This window comes from Chelonoidis abingdonii, chromosome 3, assembly GCF_003597395.2.
Source record: "Chelonoidis abingdonii isolate Lonesome George chromosome 3, CheloAbing_2.0, whole genome shotgun sequence".
Classification (NCBI taxonomy): domain Eukaryota; kingdom Metazoa; phylum Chordata; order Testudines; family Testudinidae; genus Chelonoidis; species Chelonoidis abingdonii.
Window position 1 is genome coordinate 97,905,569 of NC_133771.1, and position 16,225 is coordinate 97,921,793.

Here is a 16,225-nt window from a genome sequence, read left to right on the forward strand (position 1 = left end):
TCCTCAAGGCAATTTGACTTAAAGTGAAGAATACTCTAGCACAGTGGAGACTATAGGAGGAATTTAGGTAGGCAGAATGTAATAACTCAAGTTGGAATTTGGCCAAGGCATTGAGGCTAATACCTTATATCTCATATAAAGGGTACCATGGGATCTTTCACAACCACAAGTGGTCAGGCCCTCAATATGACATCTCATCTGAAAGCTGGCAACTCCAGCAAGCCCAGTTCCCTTGTAACACTGGTTTGGAGTGTTATCTAAGTTAGGTCAGAAGAAAGAGCGCCACTTACTGAACTGCCAACACCAATTCAACAGCACTAACTTTCCTACCAAAATATTAACTTAGATTGGCCTTGTTTAGTTTGTGAGTTCTGACATGATCATAGCTCGAGGTGATACAGTTTCAGGCAATAACATTTTTTCGGAAAGCAGAGCAATCTATTTGGCAGTTGAGGGTTTTGAGCAGTGAAGATATCTTGGGACATATATAACACTTGTAAATCATTTGTTTCATCACGTAAATGACTGAAATATAACACCTGGTATCTAATTTCTGATCATGAGATTGTTAAAATGTTTTCCCCTGATGCATTTATGTTTACATTTTAAACAGAAATGTTACTGCTTTTGAGACTGCATGGGATCTTTAATTCTAAGCAGGTTTTGAAATACAGCTATACTGCCTCATAGTTGTAGTTGTAGTTCAGTTTCCTCATGCCCCCATTTTCAACCGTGGTCAGGGGCTCCTATGATGAACTGCCTCTTTCTCTAAGGAGGCTCTGGCAGATCTTTGGACATGTAGTCCAACCAGAGAGCCCAGCCTATGGAGGAGAATGAGAGATTGAGTCACCAAAACTGCAACTCCCATGAAGCATAGCAGCAGTATTTCCAAATTTAATATATTCCAGTTAAAATTTTTGGTATTCAAATTTCATCTGACAATCAAAATTTTCCATGGGAAAAACCCAGTTTTGACCCATTTTAATTCTATTGTTTCCTTTGTCTTTTGCATATTGGCAGCTTTAGTCCGTGAAACTGACTGAGGAGGCAGTGATGTGGAGTAGGAAAATGGAAGTCTTTTTAACAATGCAGCTTTCTGTAAGGATTTAAAAATCTGCCTCCAGCTTGATCCAAGTTAAATGAGATGTTTCTTTAAAATATGTACTTTAATAAACATAAATCCAGTGACCCTGCAAGCTATGCCTGTGGGAGTTTTAGCTCTTGGTAGACCCATGCAAGCTGGACAAATCAAAGGATAGGGACCAGTGAAAAGCAGTCCATAAGCATCCAGTTTCGGGATTGAGCTATCAGCTAACAACCTATCATCCTTTAAAAAAGTTAACTCATACACAAGAAGGTAGCCATCCTGGCAAACAACATGATTGAGATAGCAGGGTCTTGTTTGTACATGTGCAACACCTGCGGAAATGATTCAGAATAAAACAGAAACCCAGGTCCTTATGTCTAACTTTATGCGTAGCATCTCCTATCAATAAACAAGCAAGAAATATTATTCATTTGGGATGAGAAACAGCATGCTAGCCCTATTATGCTAAAACATGCTGTATATGTCAGCAGGTTCTTCTGCATGAATAATCATTGAGGATAGTTAACAGTGCTGGATTTTAAAATGATTTGATGTATCTTTCAAATGGAAGCTATTGTGTATCAGAAAGTCTAAATAAATAATCTGTGCCTTTCTTATTTCTCTGCGTCCAGGTGGTAGGTAGCTTCCTTTCTCATGGCTGGTGTTCTGCTGACTAACTGCCCTTTTTGTGTGCTGGGTTTTGGTTTTGGGTAGATTTTTTTATTTCTGTCTGCATGCTCTGGTTATTTCCCTTTTTACTGTGGTAACATCAAATTTATCGTATGTGTGTGAGTGAACTATGTAGATTAAAAGTTAAACAGCTACTTTGATACATTATTGATCTACCCGTAGAACACTGAGGCCTGCATGCTCATTCTGGTGTGTAGATAGGAAATTTTATCCTGATGTCTGACCTCTGAAATCTTCAATTAGTAGTTATCTATTAAGCGGTTGTTTTTTTTTTAAACAAATTCTCAGGGTTGCCAGATATCTGATTTTTGACCAGAAAGTCTTGTTGAAAAGGGGACCTGGCAGTAGTCAGCATTGCTGACCAGACACTAAAAGTTTGGTTCCCAAAATAACTCTGATCAGCTCCCAGCTGAGAGGGCAGAAGAACCAGGAACTGCTAATAGTGAGCCTCAGGGGCAGCTACAGGGGGCCTCTCCCCGCCCATGGAGGTGGCTCCAGCTGAGAAGCAGCCCAGCCAGGTGCTGGGGAAGGGGAGCACCTGCAGGTTCGCACTGATACTGCAAGCAGAGTGGGCAAGCTCCAAGCATGCTGGAGAGGCAGTGGGAAGGAAAGGGCAGCCCGCTACCTGCAGGGCATAGATGTCTGGAGAGGGCCATTCAGAGAGCAACCCCTGGGGCTGTTTGGAGAGCAGCCCCTGGCTTAACTCTGCTAGGGTTGCCAATTTTGGTTGGACATATTCCTAGTGGTTTCATCACATGACATATTTAATTAAAGATTAATCTTTAATTCCTGGAGACTCTAGGGCAATCCTGGAGGGTTGGTAACCCTATGCTCTGCTCACTCCCCACTGGCCACAGAGGGGCCCGGGCTCTGCATGGGGCTGGTTCTCCTGAAGGGCCGGGCTTTGAATCCTAGCTCTGTGCATCATGCAGGTAGGAGCCTGCCTGCACCTGGGTGCCACTCCCGCTCGCTCCAGGTGACTGAAGTTGGCAGGCTCTGGCACTTTGCAGCCCACCCATCCTAGCTGCAGATGAGGTAGCCCAGTAGCTGGGGCCCCAAGAGCCCCTGGCCGTGGGGTGTGGACAGACCAGGAGTTGAGGCTCATTAAACCCCTCAGAAGAAGCAGAGAGACCCTGGAACCAATATTTCCATGTATGTTTTCTGGAGCCAGGCAGGGCGAGCAGGTTGCGGCTACAAACAACAGCAAATTCCCAAGACAGAAGCAAGCAGCGCGCTCCACATCCCCAGATGGGCAGGGGATGCGTGAGCATGTTTGGGACTGTCCCTTGCCTTGGTATTGGAGGTCTGTGGGAGCTGGGAAGCAGGACTCCTGGGTTCTCTCCCTGGTTCTGGGAGGGGAGTGGGGCCTAATGGGTTAGAGCAGGGCGGGAGTGGGAAGGCTGGAACTAAGGGCTCTTGAGCTCTATTCCTAGCTCAGAGAGGAGAATGGTGTTTTGTGATTAGAGCAGGGTGGGCCTGGGAGCCAGGACTCCTGGGTTCTATCCCTAGGCCTTGTCTCTGGGAAGGGAGTGGGGGCTAGTGGTTAGAGTGGCAAGGGGGAGGCGGCTGGAAGTCAGGACTCTTGAGTTCTATTCCCAGCTCATACACAGACTTGTTGTATGACTTGTGTGAGTGGCTTATGGAGAGAGCCTTCCCCCACCCCCACAGGTAACTGGCGGGATGGGGAGAGTGTGGCAGTCCCTGGGCTGGGGTTTAGGGGGCAGAACCTTGGGGGAGTGAGTAGAGCAGGTCCAGTTTTCAGAAATTGCAAAGCTGGCAACCTTATTTCTATGCGGTCCATTATCTTGGATGTTTCAGTTTGATAACTGGAGGTATAATGACTTTTGCTGTCTATTTATTTCTTAAAATAAGATCTGGTAATACAGTTCATGAATTTATAAAGCTTAAAATTAGCACATTGGACAGTTTTTTGGTCTTCTGCTGTGACCTTGCTGCTGTTATTGCCTGACTGAACCTCTTCCTTGCTTGGTGTGTTGTTTTTCCTCCTCCAGAGGTGTGAGAGTAACTCTGTAACATGGTCTCCAGATTATCTTGCCACCTGCCTCCTCCAGCAGTGGACAGATTGAAACAGGCCATGTCTACTTACATCAAGGCAGAGTGGCTCTGATTTTGTTTCAGCTTGTCATATTGCTTCACTGATAGAGAGTGCAGCTGGTGAGAAGAATTCTATCTACTTAGTTATGAAGGGATGAGTCTTGACTGATCTGTTAAAATATGATAAAACTCATTCAGGATTTAATGTTTACTATCATAGTTGCTGCAGGGAGGTCTTCTCTTCTGTCCATCTTTTTCAATACTTGTGCCATTCATAGAGTTTAGTACATGACTGCATGTGAGTCTTCTGTTACGTATGGTGCAAATCAGCACTACTGGTATAAAACTAATGCAAGTAGAAAATCCCAAGATTTGGAATAAACCATCTACATAAATATTATGTATGCATGTTCTCTCCACCAAAAATATGTACATCTCTACTGTGTTATTTCCACATATATACCATCCTGCATATTGAATGCAGACTAAAAGTAGCTGCTTGTGAGTTTCAAGCAGACATTATATAACAAAACTTACAAAATTGTAGGATAATATTTGGATCCAATTCTTACGGAAAATTGCTGAGATAATATGCAGAAATAATAAATGAAATCCCATATTTTTCCTGTGATTTACTTACATCATGTTTGTCCACAAATTGTATATGCTGGGAATCTAGTTAGAGCTCTACAAAATCCATTAAATGTTTAAAAATCATTCTGAAATCAATGGACTTTTCATGAAATACTACTCTTCCGTTTTCTTCTTTCCTATCTCCCTGTGTGCAATTTTTGGAAAAGCCTGGTTGGGAGGGGCATGCTATATTGACCTGAATATTTTATATTGTCCTGCACGTAAGTAGAGGCATATCTTATGTATTCCTCCCCAGATTAATTGCTGTATGGTCATTTCCATTCTCTTCTCCATTCCCCACTATTACTATATCTTTCTCATGTTTCTCCTATCCTCATTTCATTCTCTTTTCATTTTGCCATTATCTGAAACTCTTTGTTTTCTTCCTTGCTATAAAATGGAAATTAGATGGCTCATGAGATTGATATATGATAATGGGATATAGAGTCTTTCACCTCTAGGTAACCAATTCAGATTTTATACAGCTAACTTCTGGAACAATCACAGCACAAGGTAGAAGCTATCTGTGGACTCTGTAAAATGTCCTTGGTCTCAATGGACTGGGAAAATGTCCGGATCACTAAAACTATCACAACAATTAGCTCCTTTTGAGTAGCCTCAAGCAGAGAGATCAAAGACTGCATGTTCATGATGATAAAAATATTCCATCTTCCATAGAGGTGGTCCCTTTGGATCAGAGTTGAGGCACAGAAGTGGTGTAATGAGAGAAGACTGAATTGCATTTCATTTGTCTATTTGATATGTATTGTGTGGAGAGAGACTTTTTGTCTTTAGCAGTACCAACATGACACGTTTCTTGAGCAGTAATTTCACAGTGTTTATTCAAAATGGTAGGAAAATATTGTTGCTATATTTATGCACAGTGCATAAAATCTGCCTGCCATATAATTTAACAAGATATTCACAACTAGAGCTGGGTGGAAAATGGAATTTTTTCCCCATGAGAATTTTCCTAGGAGAGGTCCCCCATTGGAAAATATCCTATTGGTAAATGTTTTCCCACAGGAAAGTTAAAAGAAATTTGTGTGGAGCAACCTGCTTTTCCCCATTTTCTTACCATTTTCCAAGTTGCAGAAGTGTGAAAAGTTGTGGTGGGGTTCTACACTATAAGTAACACTTTGAGAGTTTGAAATTCTGAGAAAATTGAAGTGAGAAACTCACTTTTTTAAATGATCTCTCTGAAAGTAAAATTTTCAATTTCTCTTAACTTTTCCCCTCACTTCTCTATGAGAGGAGATAAAGTGGGCATTTTCCAACAATTTCTAATTAAAAAATTTCAAAAAGATCAAACAAATTTCCTGGTCAACTGTTTTTTTGTGAAGAATAATAGAAATGTAGCACTGGAAGTAACCTTGAGAGGTCAAGTCAGTGAGTTTTTTTTATACTTCATGAACAACTTGTTGTGGAAACAACTTCAATCAGCTCTACTCACAGCCTTCCGTAGGTTATTGTGAAGCTTAACTTGCGCTCAAGACAAAGAAAGCATAAAATAGACTATATGTAAGATTTGCCTTTTATTGTGCATATATAAATATGATGGTTCATCCTAATCATGCAAATGTTTACAATCAGGTGGGCCTTAGTAGTATGTCACGAATCTATAATTTTTACAAGTGGCATACTGAAGTGAAAGATGGAAGGTTACTTGAAGTTAAAACAGATAATGCAGTGAAAAAGAAGCAATGTTCTTACTGGAGAGATGCTATCTGTTTGCTGTTCACATTTTTTTTGATAGAAATATATTTCTATATGGCTTGTAAGATAAAATGAATGATAGAAATGAAAAGGATTGCCAAAAGTCAAATTGCCTCATCAGAATCTCTTCAGCTAGATGTCTACATACAGTTGCAGATAATTAAAGCTTACTTAGTCAGAATGCCATGAATGATGTTAATTTGCCTTTAGGTAATGCACTTTTAGCTGACTGTGATAATAAAAATATATTTTATTTGGTTTAGAAAACACTCTAAAATTCTTTAATAAAACTGAAGCTAAGAATATCAGATAAAAAACCACTTCTTCACGTAAAGGTACATATCATATTCTTAGAGTTTGAAATCCTTGAGGCAGCTAATTGTAGGATATTTGGATTTCCTGAGGTCTGGATAGAAGATTTCCTATTTAATATCAGTTTTTTAATTCTGCAATTTTTGACCCACCTATCTGGATTGGTACCAAATAAAATCTCACTACTGTCTAAATCTTCCCGATGAAGGCTTTTCCTTCTACAGTAATTGTGGTTTTTGCTTCAACCCTAGATAGCTTTAGATGTGTAAGCGTATACAGGATCAAGACTTTAGTGCAGATATTCAGGGACACTACAAATATCCTACAATACACAGCATACATTTCACTGCAATTTTTTTGGATATCTTCAATGAAGGTTTGTGTTTGGGAGCAGGTCTAAGATTTATCCATCTGTAACGTGGGCAATGGTGGCTCTCAGTTCCCAGATTAGTTCAAATTTTCTGCTATGGTGAAAAAAAATTCCATGGCAGGGCATTAACATTTTGGACTAGTCCAAATTTTTCAATTGTTCCCCTGTTTTTCTTCAGTTTTTCCTGTTTAACATCCTAAAAATGAAGTTTGGGAACTCTGTGCCTTATATCAGGGAGAAACGTTCTAGTGTCTTTATCAGGTTTCCAGTACAAAGATACAGCGTATATTCAGATACTGCATAAGAAGTATATTGCAGTGTGCTGTTAGACACTGCTTATAACGGTATTGAGGCTTGACTCTTCTGAATAGCTGCAGGAGATCTGAATTTGTTGTTCGCAAGAAGAACTATCAAATGAAGCATTGATAGTTGAGCTTTTAATAATGTAATATGGTAACTTTGGGCTTGTGTTATATTTTAATTCAGTTGCCCCAGTTTTGGCTCTGAGTTCCACAGGGCTGGCCCAGCTTGTCTCTTTCAGATGCTAGAGCTCTGATTCATCATAGCACTTTAACACATACTTAGCTGGAAAACACATGAATAGATCCATTGTCTTCAAAGCTGAATTGGGGCTTAATCCATCAAGTACTGCACTGTACTTGCCCAAGATGGTTGGCACGCAAGGAATTCAGAGTGCAGGATTTGGAAAGACCCATTTTCTAATATGAAAGAAAGCGGAGTCTTCCTATAGATGAAGGTGCTGATGCAAAAGGTGGGATTTTCAAAAATTCCTAGAGTTCTGATTTCCTTGACTCCAACTGATTTTCAGTGAGAGGTGGGTACCTTACTGTGCTGTTGAATATAACTCATTATTATTACCTGGATTACACAAGTACCTGCAAGCCCAGTCAAAATAAGGGGGCCCTGGTCATAGGCCTTGTACAAACACACAGTAGGTGACAGTCCCTGCATCCAAGAACTTACCATCAAATTTAAGGCCTGGTCTCCACTTAAAAATTAAATCAACCTAGCTACATTGCTTGAGGCTGTGAAAAATTTCACTGAGTGCCATAGTTAGGTTGACGTAACCCTAGTGTAGATGCAGCTAGGTCAACAGAAGAATACTTTCATCAGCTTAACTACCTCTTCTTGGAGAGATGTATTACCTACATTGATGGCAAAACCTCTCCCATCAATGTAGAAAGCATCTATGTTATGGCATTACAGTGGCACAGCTGCAGCTGCTATAGTGTAGACACACCCAAAGATAAGATGCAAAGTGGTAACAAGTAATTGGGGGAAGGGAGAAAGGGTAGAAAGAGAATTAGAGTAACAGTTGTGGGAGCATGGGGTAACAGACTTGTGTGCACTTCTTGATGGTGTTGAGATATTTTAAACTGAATAAGAATTAAATAAACAAATATCAGGAATACCTGAACACGGAGGCATAAAGTCAGTTGAGCACATCCAAAGAGGATGCTTACGTCCACACAGTTGTAGTGTAACGATCCCAGTTATTTGTCCGTGGACCCAGGCAGTATGAATTATGGGTAGCAGTTTGTTTCTTCCCTTTGATCCTATGCATATAGAGATAACAACAGCAAAATCAGAACAGAAGAGAGTATTGGACTAAAACACTGTGCCAATGCAACTTGAGAGCAGAAACCTGGCTTCTTTGACATGTGCCATGGACTAGAAGTTGAAAGCAACAGGTTGCTGGAAAAGAAGCATGTAAAGACAGACTATACAAATTATGAGAAGTGGTGGTGGGTGGAAGAGGCAGGGGGAACCACTGTGCTGTAAGTTAGGGTTTCTTGGGCTTGGAACTGAAAATGCTGTAATAAGGCAGTTTGTTCAGGACCACTCCCATTGGTGACCTTAGAGAAAAGGGCAGTTTAACAGTCACTGTTGGGCAACCTTACGTTTAAACACATAGGACTCTATCTTTTATCTGACTGCACACTATTAACCAGCATTTGTAAGCCTTGGCTCATTAGGGCTGTGAACAATACTAATTAGCTGTAGTGCTCATCATACATGGAATGACTGTATTCAGAATTGATTATTTATTAGCTGTGTACTTATCTTGCACTATTCCACACAGTCAGTGATGTTTCTGAGTGGTTAATATGAAAAAACCCACACAAACAAATGTAATTAGTTGCTTGTGTTGCGAATAAAGGAAGAGAGTAAGTACACTCTTCTTAACCATTCAGTTATGCTCTGTCAGCTGGCTAATCACTTCTCCAATCAAGTGTATAGCTTGCTTCATGGCTCCTTCCTAGATATGTGTCTCTTGTCAGTTTTTGACATGGGATTTCTTTTTCATAGAGTCCATGAAAAATGTGATTCCTGGGTTACAGGCTGCCCTGCTGCCATGCAATGTGTCTCTAGGGGCACTTGCAACTGCCACCATACCGGTGACTTAATCTAGATAAAAACACAGGAATCGTTGATTTGGAAGAATTTCTCACCTGCTGATTTGTAGGATGGCCATCTGCCTGATGCATCCCTGGTGTAAAAGTTAGTTACATGTGGGTAGTGCCAGAATGTCAGATATACTTCTAGCTCCAGAGCTACACTCCCTAATATGCCTGTTCTTAGTGTTCCTCCAGCATCTGCTGCTACTTATTCTACCTCTTTCTGCTCTTACAGGGCAGTATGTTCTACTGGATTGAGTATAGGGCCTCAATCCATGAGTTCTAGTCACAGTCTTGCTGCTAACCTGCTGTGTAACTTTGGTCTAGGCACTTGAGACTTAAAAATCGGAGTCTAAGTCACTTTGGAAAATGAGGCTTGGACTTCTAAGTGAGTGGGGCATTGCAAGGCTGAGTGGAAAAACACCTAAGTCTTTATGGGTACCTCAAGTTGTGGATGCCCAATTGGGGAGACATTACAGGTGCCTGATTTTTAGAAAGTTTTGGCCACCTGCTTTCTGAAAATCAGGCATCTCAAGCTGGGCACCCAAAATTCGAGGTACTCAAAATCACAAGTCTCACTTAAAAAACAAAAACAAAAAAACCATAAAAATTGTTGAAACGCTTTGAAGAAATATTCAGTGGCTCTGTGGTACATTCACTTGCACAGTGAGACAGCAGCTACAATCTCATATCTAATGACATTGATTATGTCAGTGTTACTTCACACATATCCAGGGCCTTCAGCAAAACCAGATTCAAAAGGAAAAGGAGGTGGTAACTGCACTGTCCTAATTTGCACCTTCTCCAGATACTCCTTTTATTTGCAGGGAATATGGTGACTTGACAGTTACCCAAAGGATCAGGACGTGATCCATTTTGAGCTAATGCTGGATTACAAATACCTTTCATACTGAACCAGAGCATGTGCATAGATACCTTTTCATTTAGGAACTACTCTGCCCACTACCTGGGGCATTTTCTAAGCAATAAGTCAGAAATCTTTCATATACTTCATGGTGTGTGTATGTGTGGGGGTGTGTGTCCATCATCCTTATTCACTAGTATAAGTGTTTCTGAGTTTGTTTTGGTGAATGTAACTGTAAATTGGGGGTGGGGGTGGGAAACAGGAATAGTTATTCATGCATTGAAGTCCTGTGTGACTAGCTTAGTTCAATGTCTTAATAAAACTGGAACTTTTCAGCTTGGAAAAGAGATGGCTGAGGGGAGATATGATTGAGGTCTATAAAATCATGACTGGTGTCAAGAAAGTAGGTAAGGAAGTGTTGTTTACTCCTCATAACACAAGAACTAGGGGTCACCAAATGAATTTAGTAGGCAGCAGGTTTAAAACAAATAAAAGGAAGTATTTCTTCACACAACACACAGTCAACCTGTGGAACTCCTTGCCAGAGGATGTTGTAAATGCCAAGATCATAACAGGGTTCAAAAAAGAACAAGATAAATTCATGGAGGATAAGCCCATCAATGGCTATTTGCCAGGATAGGCAGGGATGGTGTCCCTAGCCTCTGTTTGCCAGAAGCTGGGAATGAGCGACCGGGGATGGATCACTTGATGATTACCTGTTCTGTTCATTCCCGCTGGGGCACCTGGCATTGACCACTGTTGGAAGATAGGTCTGGGCTAGGTGGACCTTTGGTCTGACCTAGTAGGGCCATTTTATGTTCTTCCATATCTCCTGCATAAGGATAAATGCTTGATCCTCTGAAATGTTCTGGAAGATAATGGAAACAGTGTAGAGACCATAGGTAGTATTTCCTACCTCTTCCTTGCTCCACTCCACCCTTTGTACCTCCATCCCCCACATTACACATACCCGGTTTCTCTGAAGACCTGTTCAGTAGCTTTAAGGTACGTTCACTTGGACAGTGAGACCCAGCATGCTGCGCTTTGGTTCTATGCTGGAATAGCAAACTGGATTAACTAAGTGTAAAGAAACTGGTACTCATCTTGCAATGTTATATATATACATATAGCTGAAACCGGGAAGCACTTTAAATTGTTGCCTATTTAAACCTCTTGCATCTATGCCTAATGCAAGGGGTCTAGTCTAGACATCAGAGGGAAGTAGACTATCACAGTAGCTGGGCATATGCTCACATATGGATATGATGAATTTGGTGGCAATATTCCTGAACACAGATAGTGAAATCACTAGCCTCTTCAAGTTTTCTTCTGGGCAGTGAAAGGAAGGGTTTCTGTTGCCTGCTGTATCAGCTTTCAAAAATAAAATGCATACTGGATCATACAATAGTATTGCAGTTTTTGGCCCTGAGAACCAAATTACTGCATGCAAATAGCCATACAAATGAATTGTTCACCCTCTTGTGTTTCTTTAGAAGAGGTGTCAGGCGAAACAGCCAAAACCAATTTAGAAAGAAATGGTTGGTTCAGGACAGAAATTTGCTCCATAAACTTCAGCTCATAGCCACTGAATATGTGATAAGAACAAGGCTCATAAATATTGTATGATCATGTTTAATGCATTTTAATCTTGTCAAGTTTAAACGGTATTGTATACATTTTGACTTGAAGCTTAGGTTTACATTTGATTTTAAGATTGGAACAAGGAAATAGGAACATTTCTAATGAATTTCAGCAATACTGGCAGAGATGGGATTTTGGTGCACTACTATTAAGATTAAAGATAAATGAAATTGAATGGAGACAGATGGGGAAAGCATGTTGCAGTGGTGGATTCTGGACAGATCATACACATGTAAAGTATACCTAGACGACAAAAATACCCTTTTTATTAGAATGCTGTTCAGAATCATAGGAATGCAGGGCTGGAGGGGACATCAAGAGGTCATCCCAGTGCTGTGAAGCCCGTTGTAATCATTCTGTCAGGAAATTGTGTGCCTAAAAGTATTGCTACTCTGGAATGGAATGTTGGACCATCACTGAGTGGAGACCATTTTGGAAAAGAGTTCTTTAAGGTTAAGTAAGCAAATGAATGCATTTCAGCATAAAAAAATTGAGTTCATGCACACCATACATCTTCTTTTAAGAACATACTTTAATCATGATGTATGTTTGTTTTATGTTCTGTAGGACAGTTTTCCAGCTCGGTTTGGAGGAATTCATTTTGTCAATCAACCATGGTATATCCATGCCCTCTACACAGTTATACGGCCCTTTTTAAAAGAGAAGACGCGGAAGAGGGTATTCTGCTTGTTTTTTATATTGTTAAACAATTATAGTCTGCAGATGTATCACAGTATATTGTAAATAGACATGCTCAAAATCCCCAATTGGTATTTGTGTAATGTATTTCTATATAACTTTTAAAGATTTGTGTTATGAAGGGCATCTCTCCTGCCTCAAAAATATACATGGCTTTCTCCAGTAATACTCCAGTTCAGCAAAGCTTTTAAAACATGTTTTATTTTAAGTATGTTAGTCCCACTAGATTGAGTGAGTGATAGGCAGATACATGTTTTAAATAGTGCTCTTTCATAAGAAATAAGTACATAAGAAAAAAAAACCCTGAAGTAGTTTTTTAAATTAACTATGTAGTGCCAAATTCCTCCCTGGTGCAACTGCATTGACATCACTGGAGTTACTCCAAAGATACAAGTATCAGAGGGGTAGCCGTGTTAGTCTGGATCTGTAAAAGCAGCAGAGAATCGTGTGGCACCTTATAGACTAACAGACGTTTTGGAGCGTGAGCTTTCGTGGGTGAATACCCACTTCGTCAGACGCAGGTAGTGGAAATTTCCAGGGGCAGGTATATATAGCTAGCAAGCAGCTAGAGATAACGAGTTAGTTCAATCAGGGAGGATGAGGCCCTGTTCTAGCAGTAGAGTGTGAAAACCAAGGAGGAGAAACTGGTTCTGTAATTGGCAAGTCATTTCACAATCTTTGTTTAGTCCAGAGCTTAATTGGTGTCAAATTTGCAGATGAACTGAAGCTCAGCAGTTTCTCTTTGAAGGCTGGTCCTGAAGTTTTTTTTGCTGCAGGATGGCCATCTTAAGGTCTGCTATAGTGTGGCCAGGGAGGTTGAAGTGCTCTCCTACAGGTTTTTGTATATTGCCATTCCTGATATTTCTGTTTGTCCCATTTATCCTTTTCTTAGAGTGACTGTCCAGTTTGGCCGACTGTACATAGCAGAGGGGCATTGCTGGCATATGATGGCGTATATTACATTGGTGGACGTGCAGGTGAATGAACCAGTTATGGTTATGGTGCTGATGCTGTTAGGTCCTGTGATGTGTCGCTGGTGTTAGTATTGTGGGCAGAGTTGGCATCAAGTTTGTTGCATGGATTGGTTACTGAGCTGAAGTTACTATGGTGCAGTGTGAAGTTGCTGGTGAGAATACGTTTCAGGTGGCAGTTGTCTGGGGCAAGGATTGGCCTGCCACCCCAACCTGTGAAGTGTGGGATCATGCTAGGATGGGTTTTGAGTCCCTGATTGAGCATTGGAGGGGTTTTAGCTGGGGGCTGTTAGATGATGGCACGTGGAGTCCGGTTGGTTTCTTTCTTGGGTTGTCTTTGCAGTAGAGGCTTTGGGGTAGTCCTTGGCTCTGTTGATTCTGTTTCCTAATCTCTCAGGGTATTGTATTTTGAGAGATGCTTGGTGAGATTTTGTATGGTGTGTGGGTACCAGCAACTGCACACGTACCATAGTAACTCTAGCTCAGGAACAATCCATGCAGCAAACAACCTCGTGCCAACTCTCTGCCCACATATCTACCAGCGACACCATCGCAGGAACCTAACCAGATCGAGCCCATACTCATCGGTTCATTACGCACGTCACCAATGTAATATCGCCTCAGATGCCAGCAATCCCTTGCTATGTACAATCGGCCAAAACTGGACAGTCATACGGGAAAGGATAAATGGACACAAATCAGATTTCGGAATGGCCTAATACAAAACCTGTAGGAGGCAGCTTCAACCTCCCTGGCACCCACCTATAGCAGACCTTAATAGGCCATCCTGCAGCAAAAAACATTCAGGACCAGACTTCAAAGAGAAACTGGCTGAGCTTCAGTTTCATGCACAATTTGACACCATCAGCTCTGGACTAAACAAGTGAATGGCTTGCAATTACCAGAACCAGTTTTCTCTCCCTTGGTTTTCACACCTCTACTGCTAGACAGGGCCTCATCCTCCCTGATTGAACTAACTCGTTATCTCTACTTTGCTGGCTAGCATTATATACACCTGCCCCTGAAATTTCCACTACCTGCGTCTGACGAAGTGGGTATTCACCCACGAAAGCTCACGCTCCAAAACGTCTGTTAGTCTATAAGGTGCCACAGGATTCTCTGCTGCTTTTCCAAAGATACAATAGCCCCCAAATGCACATACCATATAAAATGTTCAGTATAAATGCCTATGGAAAGGGATTTCTGTATGTGCATACCACAGTAACTCCTGAGATGTAGTTTTAATTTGCATCATGTACATATTTTGTAATTAAATCTGAGTTAGATTGTCTGGTTTCACCCACAAAGCTGTCCTGCTCTGTGAGGAGCTTGCTTCTGATGTTGAGCTGCGTGGAAGTGGGGGGCAGTGTTTGAATGCCAGAAGAGGGTTGGGGGAGAAATAGGGGTGTGCAATCAGTGGGGTTCTTTTTTCCTGTGTAGAAGTAGGCTCTCTTCAGGTATCATTAAACAGTTCAGACCATATCCTGAAAAATCTTTCCCAACCCTCCTCTTCTGGACTTCAAAAAAACAAACAAAAACAAAAAAAACAATCAGCTGGGTTCATCAGAAGCAAGCTCCTTTTTGGACTTCTTGTTTTGTTATCCACTATAACCCCACTGATACTTTTCTACAGTACTCCTTTCTAGGCAGTCATTTCCCATCTTGTATTTGTGTACCTGATTAGTCCTTCCTGAGTGTAGTACTTTGCACTTGTCCTTCTTGAATTTCATTCTGTTTCATTCAGACCCTTTCTCCAGTTTGTCAAGATCACTTTGAATTCTAATCTTATCCAGTAAAGCCCTTGCAGCCTTCCCAGCTTGGTATCATCCACAGACATTTTAAGTGTACTCTCTCTGCCATTATCCAAGTCACTTATGAAGGTATTGAATAGAACTGGCTCCAGGACCTCCGGGGATCTCTCTGTGGGACCCCACACAACATGCGTTTCCAGTTTGACTGTGAACCATTGATAACTGCTCTCTGAGTACACTTTTCCAATCAGTTTTGCACTCACCTTATAGTAGGTTCATCTAGGCTATATTTCCCTAGTTTGTTTTAGAAGTTCATATGAGACAATATCAGAAGCCTTACTAAAGTTGAGATATCATGTCTACTGGTCCCTCCACCCTCATCCACAAGTCTTATTACTCTGTCAGAGAAGAAAACTAGGTTGGTTTGACATGATTTGTTTTTGACAAATCCATATAGACTGTTACTTATCACCTTATTATCTTCTAGGTGCTTACAAATGGATTGTTTTGATTATTTGGTCCATTATCTTGCATGGCGCTGAAGTTAAATTTACTGGTCTGTAATTCCCTGTGTTGTTCTATTATTCTCTTTTTTCAGTACTCTGTGGATCACTCCCATCCTCCACAAGTTCTCAAAGATAATCGCTAATAGCTCTGAGATTTCTTCAGCCAGTGCCTTAACTATTCTACAATGTATTTGCTCAGGCTCTGCTAACTTCAAGACACCTAATTTGTCTAAGTAATCCTTAATATCCGTTTAGCTTCAGATCCTATCCCATCTATACTGATGTTCACTGTTAGCCATCAGATAACTGTTAATATTGTTGGTGAAAACTGAAACAAAAAAGGCATTCAGCACTTCAGCCATTGGTGTATTTCTGTTATTGTCTTTCCCTCCTCCCTAAGTAATGGGCCTGCCCTGTCCTTGGTCTTCCTCTTACTTCTAATGTATTTGTAAAATGTTTTCTTGTTACTCTTTTCGTCTCTAGGTAGTTTAATCTCATTTTGTGCCTTG

The 16,225-nt window shown here is 40.9% G+C and overlaps 1 protein-coding gene across 1 annotated transcript in view; it reads left to right on the plus strand.

Moving 5' to 3' along the window:
* The window catches only part of CLVS2 (clavesin 2), a 57,031-nt gene that overhangs the window by 29,306 nt on the left and 11,500 nt on the right, over positions 1 to 16,225 (plus strand). Inside the window, exon 3 of the mRNA XM_075063912.1 lies at positions 12,357 to 12,467. Within this exon, the coding sequence (XP_074920013.1) occupies positions 12,357 to 12,467 (111 nt within the window). The remainder of the gene's footprint in view (positions 1 to 12,356; positions 12,468 to 16,225) is intronic.